The 11,165-nt window shown below is 38.2% G+C and overlaps 1 protein-coding gene across 1 annotated transcript in view; it reads left to right on the top strand.

The window, feature by feature from the left end:
* The window catches only part of PLK4 (polo-like kinase 4), a gene marked incomplete at its 5' end in the record, with an annotated part of 14,437 nt that extends 3,887 nt beyond the window's left edge, over nucleotides 1-10,550 (top strand). Inside the window, 11 exons of the mRNA XM_008937281.1 lie at nucleotides 2,098-2,198; nucleotides 3,671-4,047; nucleotides 4,840-4,944; nucleotides 5,359-5,461; nucleotides 6,256-6,405; nucleotides 6,820-6,950; nucleotides 7,833-7,924; nucleotides 8,304-8,433; nucleotides 8,824-8,964; nucleotides 9,627-9,733; nucleotides 10,451-10,550. Of these exons, the coding sequence (XP_008935529.1) occupies nucleotides 2,098-2,198; nucleotides 3,671-4,047; nucleotides 4,840-4,944; nucleotides 5,359-5,461; nucleotides 6,256-6,405; nucleotides 6,820-6,950; nucleotides 7,833-7,924; nucleotides 8,304-8,433; nucleotides 8,824-8,964; nucleotides 9,627-9,733; nucleotides 10,451-10,550 (1,537 nt within the window). The remainder of the gene's footprint in view (nucleotides 1-2,097; nucleotides 2,199-3,670; nucleotides 4,048-4,839; nucleotides 4,945-5,358; nucleotides 5,462-6,255; nucleotides 6,406-6,819; nucleotides 6,951-7,832; nucleotides 7,925-8,303; nucleotides 8,434-8,823; nucleotides 8,965-9,626; nucleotides 9,734-10,450) is intronic.
* Nucleotides 10,551-11,165: the final 615 nt, after the last annotated feature.

Below are 11,165 nucleotides of genomic sequence, written 5' to 3' on the forward strand. Positions count from 1 at the left end.
TGTTTTCTTTGTAAGAGAGGCATAGACTAGGGTAGAAGTCATTCAGAGAGTATCAATGGCTTTACTTGCTGCTCTGGGCTTCTTTTCTATTCTGCTTAGACTAGATAAAGGGGAGGAAAAAAGGATTGTTCAGCCTGGAAAAGAGAAGGTTCCAGGGAGACCTATAGCAGCCTTCCTGTACTTACAGGGGCCAATCAGAAAGATGAGGACAGTCTTTTTAGCAGGGCCTGTTGCATCAGGACATGGGGTAATGGTTTTGAACTAAAAGAGGGGAGATATGGACTAGATAGAAGGAAGAAATGTAATAGAATGGGGGTGGTGAAACACTGGCGGGGGTTGCCCAGATAGGTAGATGCCCCATTCTGGACAGTGTTCAAGGTCAGGTGGGACAGGGCTCTGAGCAACCTGATCTAGTTGAAAATCTCCCTGCTCACTGCACGGGGGTTCGACTGAATGACCTTTAAAGGTCCCTTCCAACCCATTCTATAGTTGTATTTAAAAAAAATGAAGTGCGGGATTAGGTGATGGATTACAAAACTGGTGTATCATAATGGAAAATAACAGTCAAAGATAAACTGAAACTTAGTTCTATTCTTAGTTCTTTTCTGGTTGAAAATCCTGACTTCTTTTTATACATTGATGGACTTCCGCAGCTGATACGATCCAACTTGGGTGTCAGATCTACAAGGGATGCTGGAATGTTTTCTGTGCTGTCAGAAGCCTCATCTTTGCCTTGTGTGCACTGCTGGGTAACAAGTGCCCTTCTGTGGGATAAACTCAGTCTATGCTCAGAACATGGTTTCTTTTTTCCATTGGTAGAGTATCAAAGAACATTCCTATTTTAATGTAAGGACTACAGCATATCTTAGTTCTTGCCATTTCTTAATGTAGAGAGAAACTCAACTTTGTGCGATGGTTTCGTGTTTTTGGGTTTGCAAATCAGTTCAGGGAAAATGCAAATGAGCACTTTCCCCCTGTAGAAACAGTAAATGGAGTAAGGCTTTTCCTGACTGTTTGCAAGGGTTTGACATGAGCCTCTGTTCAGCAAGTTTACTGGGCATGTGCATTCTTTCTAGTTTGAGAAATGTTTGAATCAAAAAAGAAATAACTTATGCAAATGTTAACATAATGCTTACTTGACTTAAAATGTCAATGACTTCATGACTTCATAAAGACATGGTGCATGTAAATGTGACAGAATATCAGCATGTGTAGGGATTAACTGAATGGTTACTAATATTGCTAATATTGCATGGAGTCTCTTGCATCTATGGTTAGCCTGCACAGCAGTCTTAAATACAAGGTTCTAAGATCTAAATTAGGTGCTTATATTCTGTGCATTGTGGTGGTTTGTGTGGGGTTTTTTTGTGGTGAGTCCTTGCCAGTGCTAGAGAGTGATCATCACAGAACAGAAGCACAGACAGGTCCAGGCCGCAGAGACAGAAAACCTCACAGCAGCTTAGTGTGAATTTACAATGGATCAGTGATTTTGCAGTAACTGCTGTTGTAATTTTTTTTTGTTCTTCAACTTGTGGATTTATAGCTTGAGTTCCCCCATGGCTACACATGTCATTGTCTAAGAAGCTGGTAAAAATCTTTCTGATCTTTGGGTTTTACTGTATTTTATATAAATTCAAATTATTTTAAGTTTGCCTACGTATTTCAGCTGCACATTTGCAATGCTGAATGAGGTTGGCTGGGGTCATGGGCATCACCCCTCTGTCTTCTCTGAGGTTGTTGCCTATACTGTGAATGAAGAACTAGACATAAGGACAACCACTGTGGGCAGCGTTATCAATGGCTCTTTTTGTTCATGTATGTCAGTTGTAAGAGTCTACTAGTAAGTGCTGACAGGCTTGAATTTGTGCTAAAAATAAGTAATAACTTTTTATTCCATTTGAAAACAGTATTTTTTTTATCCTTTACTCAGTGAACATTCCCCATGAAGAAGCAGCATGCTACATGCTGTCTAGAGCTGTAAAATGCCACTTAAATGTTCTGAAAGTGCCCTGGTTTCTGCAGCTGTAACCTTGTAACTTCTGTTGTGCCAGTGTCTTTGATGCAATCTTGACTACATGTGGAACTTCTCTTTTGCAGCTCAAATTATCCCTGCCCGGTGAAGCCCCAGGGTGGTTTCTTAGAGCAGAAGTCTCAGGCTGAAACAATGCAGCAGTGGCTCGGAGGCATGCAGACAAACGGTGTGTACTGACAGCTGTGTATTTTGGGGCTTACCTTGGAGTACTGACTTGCAACAGTTTCTGTGGGTTTTTCTGTATTTTATTTCTTTAAACTTGTGACAGAAGCATGGGAGACCCTAAACTGATTTGTCACTGCAAAAAATTGACACAGCTATTGAAAGTCAAAATTATTTCCACCATCACTAATCTGTGGAATCCTTCTTAAGTAATATCCCACTTAAAAAGGTTGTTTTATTTTCTCTTTTGGACTAAGTGGTAACATTTTAGTTTCCTGAGATAGGAATTAATTTCAGAAGGTTTTGGAGTTAGTGTTCCTCTGAAGCTGCTGGGTTGGTATCATGAACTCAGTGTAACTGTTTTCGTAAGTGTGAAGACATTGCACCTTGAATTTGAAGACTTAGCTTCCTAAAATGAGGTAATTATTTTTTATTATTTAAGAGGAGAAAAAGTGTACGATTCTAGAACCTGCCCTAATTATTCAGTTGTAACCTGAAACATGTCTAAGTATAAATCCATGACACAAGATGGGCAGGTGACTCAAAGGCCCTGTTAATTTAGCTGTGCAAATATGCCTTAGGAGAAAATGGGACCTCAGTGAATCAGAAAGATAACCAGGCTGCAGAAGGAGGGGTGGAGGAAAAGACAAAAGACACAGAAGGGGAGGTGGTGTTCTTTGCCATGCATCGTGTTACATCATTAACAAATAATGTAATTTAATCATAAAACTAAATCACAAATCTGTCCTTTTTTTGTCTTGATATTACTGGACTCCTTCCCTTCCAGTCTACAGGGAATTAGAATCAAATGACATATGGTCTGAATAATCCCATTTCATTTTTGGTCGCTTCTCAACTGTTCTGCAATATGTCAGGAGGAGTGAAATACTTGGGTGGGTGAGGTGAAAAGTTGATCAAAGGCTTAAATATTAAAACTAGGGAAGCAGTTTTAGAAAGTTTGAATATAAAAATAGTCTTTCGTCTTTTGACAAGTGACTAGAAATAAAACAAGGGGTTTGGAGCATGTTTAACATCTTGAATACAACAACTTCTGTTTGATACTAAACCACTAGTTAGATAAGCTGAAACTTGAACAAAACTTGCCACTACTGGTTATCTGAATGGCAAGTAAACTGTCTTTTGACAGATGAAACTAATTCTTATAAACTCTAAGTATCTCTTTGAAATCCCAGTATTTGGTTTATAAATGGTTTTACAAACTGATTTGATGTATGTTAGGACTTGAAGGTCATCATGACTGAAATGTAGTAACGGCTTATTTTAAGTAGCCCTATAATTTTGTTAGCACTGGTATCGATTGGTAGTAAAGACACAGCCTAGTGATTTGGACTGAGAATTAAAGAATCCCATTCTCCAATTAAGCCTTCTAAGATGGCGTTTTGAACAACATAGTAGCATTTTTTATTTCTGCCTGTGGCCCCTTGAATCTGCAATGTACCTTTGTGATGGTTTCAGTTGCGCTGAGGCCACCTGCAGAGCTGCCTGGCAGGAGTAATGCACACGGAGGCTTTCGCTACCATTTGGATGTCCAGCAAGATGCATCAAGAAATGCGTGGGACACCTTAAAAGACATCAGGAACCATGATGCATCAGTTGACTACCCACATTCTTTGAACCAGAAAAACCCAAAGCAATACATGCCTGGAGTTTTTTGCAAATCTGAGAAAATTCAACAGTCTTCTTCTACATGTGGCCTTTGGTCATCTTCAGAACAAAACCAAACGTGGGGCAAAGGACCACCAGCACACCAGAAACCTGTGCTGCGAAGTATAGTATCACCACTCGATGCCCGCAGGCTAAAACCAATCAGGCAAAAAACAAAGAATGCAGTGGTATGTACCAGTTCTTAAAATGAAAATGACTTGAGTATTAAATATAGTGTGACTGTCTCCTGAAAATCATGTGGTAAACTAAAGCATTTGGTTTTAGAAAACTTAATCTATAATAACTTTGAGTTATATTAGTCAGATGCATCTTAGTTTTTGTGTATGGAATACTTACAAATGAAAAAACTGTAGGTAGATGGAACAGATACAAAGTTCTAGAACTCTGCACTGCTTAGCATTTAAGCACGGTTGCATTTAAGATTTTAACTGTCAAACACATCAAACACTTCTCCAGATTAAAGAACTGGATTGAAAATGAAAACAGTTGCTCTGAAGTAAAAACTTGACTCTTTTTTCGGACAGTGCTGCTTTTCCCTCTCTTGTTGGTGGGAAAACAAAACAAATTCCCTTAATCCTTACTGATCACATAAATTTTTCTGTTTGTTTTGTTCCTGGTGTCACCATTTTTGCCTTTTGTTCCATTTCTTAGTCGTGCCCCTCCTGTCGCGTTTCCCCCTGCCCCCACTTTGTTTTTTAAGAAGGAACATAATAGAGCTGACCTACCTTCATTTGATTTGTCACTTAAGCCTGGTGGGTGAGGGTGTGGCTGCTTATAACCCTCATTCATGCTGCAGAGGTGTTCTATCTGAATAGCACGACTAGCAAAAGTTACTGTAAGAAGCATTTATAAGCTTGCAGTGCATTTGAGGAAGACAGATGCCACTTTTTAAAACCATTTGTGGAAAAAAATGTGATACCTTGTGAGAAAGAGAATTTTTTGTATATTTTGTGTTTTAGGTGAGCATTCTAGATACTGGGGAAGTGTGTATGGAGTTTCTAAAAGAACACCATTCACAAGAACTTGTGAAAGAAGTTCTCAGAATATCTTGTGATGGAAATGTGGTGAGTACCTTCTCCATTTCTTCACTGCTGTATAAAGGGTTTAGAGTATTCTGTTCTTTCAGAGTTTTTTAAATTTTCATTTCAGTGATTATGTGGTTGGAAATGCAGTATTTACATATGCACAGCTGTAAACTCCTTCCCCCCACTCCCAGTGCAGCCATACAAATCTAGGTAGCAAGCAATTATTGCAGAGCAAAACGGGACTTGACTTTTGGAACAGGTAAACTATTGTTGGAAACATGTTCCAGTAAAATCATCACATACAGGAATAGCGTGGGCATGGTACATTATAGTAATGAAGCTGTCACTTGTTCCCATATGTGTTAAAAGTAGGGAGTGCTGTAGTAAATTGCAACTGTAAACAGATTTCTTTCATGCCCAACTTTCCCTTCTCCCCCTCCTGGCTTTTTGTAGGTTGCAGTGTATCATCCAAATGAAGGAAGAGGTTTCCTTCTTGATGACAGACCTCCTGCTCCTCCTGAAGAGCTCTGTATGTATAATTTGGACAACTTGCCAGGTAACTTGAAATTTATTTTAAACTTATTATCACTAAGTGAATTATTAAGTGAATCTTGTTTGAGACTTTTCAGCTTTTAGCTGCTATTTTTCAGATAACTGTAGATTAAAGATAAAATTCCTTTCATTATAACGTTTAAACTACAGTTTAGCTGGAAATTGTATTTTTGAAACCTCACAAGATTGTTTTAACTCATTTTGTGTGGAAGTTATAAGGAGCCACTTGCCCCTTCACTATGTAGTGTGCTAGAATTAAAAGCTTTCATATTTTTCTGATTAATATTGGAAGCTGTTTAAGTATGAGTGGAAGAAATATCAAGTAATTTTAAAAACTATATTTTGTGCTTCCTAATACTCATAATTTGGGGAGGAAGGGGAAAAATGTTTAAAAGCAGTGACAGAGTAATGTAGACAGCTGAAGAACAAATACAAGCTAACTCTACCTTCTTAAGAGACAAGCAGACATCTCTACTAATTTTAGATCAAAGCTTGTCCTGAGGCCAGGAAGCCACCTGGCCCATGGTACCTAGTTAAACAATACATGCAGAATTTTACCATGCTGTTGAGGTTCTCAGCTCTGTTAATTGAAGCTATTCAAGTGCAGCTCTTGAAGATGCATACTTTCCTAAAAATTGGTGGAAATAAGTCAGTTTCTTTGAAGGTGCTTCTTTTAAGTACTCAGATGGAGACTGCAATATTTATCAAATACCTCTTTTCAATTACTTCTCTCCAAGCTGATGTACAGTGTATATTCTGATGACCTTCTGATGAAAGTTTTAAAATTTTCTTTTTTAGAGAAGTACTGGAAAAAATACCAGTATGCAGCCAAGTTTGTGCAGTTGGTAAGAACAAAAACCCCCAAAGTTACGTTCTACACAAGATACGCCAAGTGCATGTTGATGGAAAATTCACCCACTGCAGATGTTGAAATTTGTTTTTATGATGGTATGTATTCAATTTTGCAGTTATGTTAATAAAGCTGCACTGAAATACTGTCAAAACCTAAAACATTTCAGGTTGAAGAAAAGACTAGGAACTTTTTGACAAGGCTGTTAGAGATGTTAGTTTTGTCTCAGATGAATGTTTAGAAAGCTAGTTCTTCAAGTATGTAATAAATGCATTATTCAGCTCATTTAAGTAGTGGTCTTTGGCCATAGAAGGCATTCAGTTAACATTACAGTCCCAGTTTAAGTGGCTTTTTATTTCTGCTAGACAATGAGCTCACACAGGAGTGGTTTTATTCTTGCTGTAGTTGAGTCAGTGAAATACCCTTCAGTAGAGTAGAATCTAATGGAAGAAATATCTGTTTCATAGATGCTGGTGTTATTTACCTCACATTAGTAATTTTTACTTTTACAGGAGCAAAGATACACAAGACAGCTGGTATAACTCGTGTGATTGAAAAATCCGGGAAAGTTTTCACTTTGAAAGGAGAAAGCGAAGCAGGTTTGAAGAAGGAAATAAAAGCTTACATGGATCATGCAAACGAGGTAAACTGTTCTCTCTTGACCTTTTCCAGTGCAAAACAACTTGCTCAAGATTCAGTTTATCTTTCTCAAATGTGCTTCCAGTATTGCTTTTCCTGTTTTTCATTACATGAATAAGGAGGGATGATAAAGTGCTCTTTGGGAGAGCAAATATGAATGCAGAGGTAACAGTAACAGTGCCTCACTGTGAAGACTGTAAGAGGGAATTCTTACTAACATGTAAAGCAGGTTTGCCTTTCTGGTGAAAGGATTAGACAGAACGGGTGAAGCTGCTTTATACCAGTTTGAAGGGAGAGGAAAAAAACCAAAACCAAACCAAACAAACAAAAAAACACCAACCAAAAAAAAAAATGCAAAACAAACCAACCAGAAACCATCCCACCCACCCTCCTTCCCCCAAACAAAAAAACCCACACACAACCTGAGAACAATAAAACCCCAATGGGCCAGGTGTTTAATTGGCCTGACTCCTGTGCCTTCCATCTCTTGTTTCATGTTACTCAGCAGTCATAAGAGTAACTTTGGGGTTTTTGTCTATGAATTTATGAAAAAGTAAAAATGTAGTACCAACTTCCTACTCAGTCTTCCATATGTTTTGCTATTTGCCAGAATAGAATTTGTGGGTCTTCTGCTGCCCTGTCTAGTTCTGTTAGAAGGGGAGGAGCTGTGATTATTAAGATTATAGCTCCAGATATGCTGAAGTTACAAGGCAGCCTTGCTGTTGCTTTGTGAGTCGCCTCTGTGGTACCTGAGTGCAACTATTGTGGATGTTCAGTACCGCTGAAAAAAGCATTTCCTTGTTGAGGCTCCCCTGCCATGCTAACCATGTATGAAGTAGTTACACTCTTCTCAATTAAAACTTCAACAAGCTCCTTCTCATTGCAGGGACATCGTATATGCCTTGCGTTGGAATCTGCTGTTTTGGAAGAAGAAAAAAGGAGTGGAAGTGTTCCATTTTTTCCAATAATTGTTGGAAGGTAGTATCTTTCACTTGAAAGTATTTCTGCATTTGAACATGCTCACTGAACAGTCATCTGCATCTCACGTTTGCAGAAACCAGGGCTGTGTAGCAGAGGCTCCTAGTTGTTAGTAAGATATAGATACTCACTTGGTAGCACGTACGAACACCTTACTCTGGGCCTGCAAAGCCTCCTTTGGTACTAGGACAACAGACACTTGGGGATTTAGACGAAATGAGGCTAACAATTAGCATGTCTAAAAACAGTCCTGCAGAAGACCAGTGCCATTAAGTGCTCTGCACAGTCTCTGGTAAACTGAAGGATTTGTTACATCTCCTCACTTGGTTCTGTAGGCCTCTTAGGACAGACCTTTTCTCAATTCATCTCATTTTTCCAGAAAACCTGGCAACATGGAATCGCCGCAGGCTGTAGCACCTCCACTGTTGGAAAAGATGAACTGTACAAAAGAAGTCATGGAGCTGGATAGAAATACAGCTGCCAGTCCTACTCCAGTTCTAACTCCAAACGCTGCTCCTCCTGTAAGTACACAAGAACATGCAGTGGAGGCTACTCTCCAGCAGCAATTCAATTATTGCTGTTATATTTGAATTAATGCTATTACATTTGTGTGAGGTGGGGTTTTATTAGCTATTTGTGAGCATATTAACTAGAAATGTTGACTTTGATTACAACTAATTTTTTTGTGAGTACAGGAAAGCAGTAGAACTGTCATGCTACTGACAAAGTCATACCAAATCCTGTGGGGAGTTTATAATCTAATGCTGTTAAATGAAGCATATAGGCTAAAACTGTATATATGAAAAGATGAAAACAGGTAGTAATCGACCACTCTAGCTGGTACATAATCAGTTGGATTAATACTAAGGCTGCTAATCCTGTGTGTTTCTGGGTTTTAGGTGGTGTCGTATGAAAAGTCTGCATTTATGACTAACACTGCTGAAACTACGTGCTCCCCTGCTCAGCAAACTGAATACAGTCCAAATTCAGCCCAACTTTTAAAATCTGTCTTTGTGAAAAATGTTGGTTGGGCTTCTCAGGTGAGAAATGAATAGTGATAAAGGAGGGAAGCCTGTTCTTTTCTTCCTTTAAACCTGGGATGCATATTTTTAAGTCATTAACTTCAAACTTCATTTGTGAGCAGTTGTGTTCTGCTACAGTTTAACTCTCAAAAATGGTATGTGGCAAGATCCTTCCCAATAAGCATCTTAAATAAATTCCATGGTGAGCTATGAGAGTAGAAAAACGCAAGGTAATAGTTTAGTATTTCAGTTACCACAGTTTTCTTGTGGGTATTGCCTGTTTCAGTGTCTTCTGACATTTAAATTTACCTCTAGTAAAAAATTGAACCTGTTAAAAGTTCTGTCTGTTCATTAATGCAGCTGTAAAGGTGTCACAACAAAGTGTTTTTTTAACAGATATGTACCAGATCTGTAGAATACAAAGTCTGTGTATGCAACAGGCAAGCTGTTTCCTAAGAGGGATTTTTCATCTGCTCTTCATTAGAACCAGCTTTAGAGTTAAAAAATGGTTCTCTGATAATCCAGATAAAGTAAGCTTCCTGTCCTAGCAGAAGTTTGCTTTATATATATAAACTTGAGACTATATATAGCTATGAACTCTCAAATATTACTAGATTAGAATATTACGTACCTAGCATTTTTTCTACATCCTCAAATTGTAACACAACTTCTCTCATTAGCTGACCAGTGGAGCAGTGTGGGTTCAGTTTAATGATGGGTCCCAACTGGTAGCCCAAGCTGGTGTTTCTTCTATCACTTATACATCTCCAGAAGGCCAGACAACCAGGTGAGTCTGTTGCTGCTATAAAAATAGTTGGGTTTTTTTAGTGCAAGGCTGTTCGACCTAAGGTAAACTTATAGCTGCTATTCATTTTGTTTTGTAAATCTTAAAACTTAGCTTTTCAACCATTTCTCAGTTGATCAGCTTATATAAACTCAAATGAAGAGAAACACCTACACCTTTGAACTCTGAGTCAAAAAAAAGCTTGAGTATGTATCTACTTGGTATCTACAGTATAGCCACTGTTCCTGTACAGTATTTAAAAGAGGGAGAGGAAGTAAAATAAGTTTTTAATACTACTTTTTTTTTTTTTTTTAAACACTGTCAGTTTAGGGACATAGATGCCAACATTGAGGCCTAGGCAAAGCTTCACCTGAGTACTTCAGGTCTATCTTTTGGACACTGGGCACTTGCCACACAAACATAGCCACTCAGTAACATGCTTCCTCTCTGCAGAGTTTGAGACAGTAATACATATTCCATTCAGATGTTATTGCAGCATTAAACATCATTCAGATATTTTAATCTGAAACACTTTCTCAGTTATAGGGAAGGGGAGCCTAGATTGAAGCCATCAAGCACCATTTAATGTGTCTAGACGTCCTTAAAATCTGCTTGACTTACTGGTTTGCCTACTTACAGGCAAGTTTTGAAATAATTATACTGTCCTGAAATAAATTGTTTCAAGCATCTAAGTTTTTCTGTGCTCGTTTCCCTTTCTAGGTATGGAGAAAACGATAAGTTGCCAGAATACATCAAAGAGAAGCTGCACTGTCTGTCCTCTATTCTTGTGATGTTTACCAATCCAGCTGGTCCCCACTGATTAAAGCAAAGCAGGTGTCAGGACATAAGAGCTTAATAAACTCACTGACTTTCAAGTAAAGTGACTGATCTTACTCAGCTTATACAGAAATTATTCCAAAAGCTGGTAAAAAAAAATACATAGGAAGGGAAGGGTTGTTCTGTTTACACATAGCAAATGACTTGTATCATATAAAACACGTTCTTCCTAAGAAGGATGGATAATCTTGCTCAAGCAAAACTTTGAGCAACTTGGTTCTAGATAGCATCAACTTTTTGGAAATAATTTGAATCTGTTGGTAGTGGTTTTTTTTTTTTTCTTCCACTGCTTTCTCAGTGCCAACAATCAAGGAAAATGCATCTGTGCTGTTGAAGTGTTTGTATTTGTAAATAACTTATATTTTTACGTCTTACAAGTAATATATGTAAATATGTATATGTTTTTATAACTGTTTTTATCTTTTGTAGCAGCAGCTTTAACTTCCCTGCACAAGCATTTCATACAGGAAAAAAAATAAATGCAGTGGTAATGGTCCAGATCTATTTGTTTTCATGTTCAAGTGATGGTTTAATGAGAGCCCTTTCCTTTAAGTGTTAAGCTCAGTGTATAGGAGCTGGTCTCCTTTCTGAACAGCTG

Source organism: Merops nubicus, unplaced genomic scaffold (assembly GCF_000691845.1).
Source record: "Merops nubicus isolate BGI_N331 unplaced genomic scaffold, ASM69184v1 scaffold14620, whole genome shotgun sequence".
Lineage (NCBI taxonomy): Eukaryota > Metazoa > Chordata > Aves > Coraciiformes > Meropidae > Merops > Merops nubicus.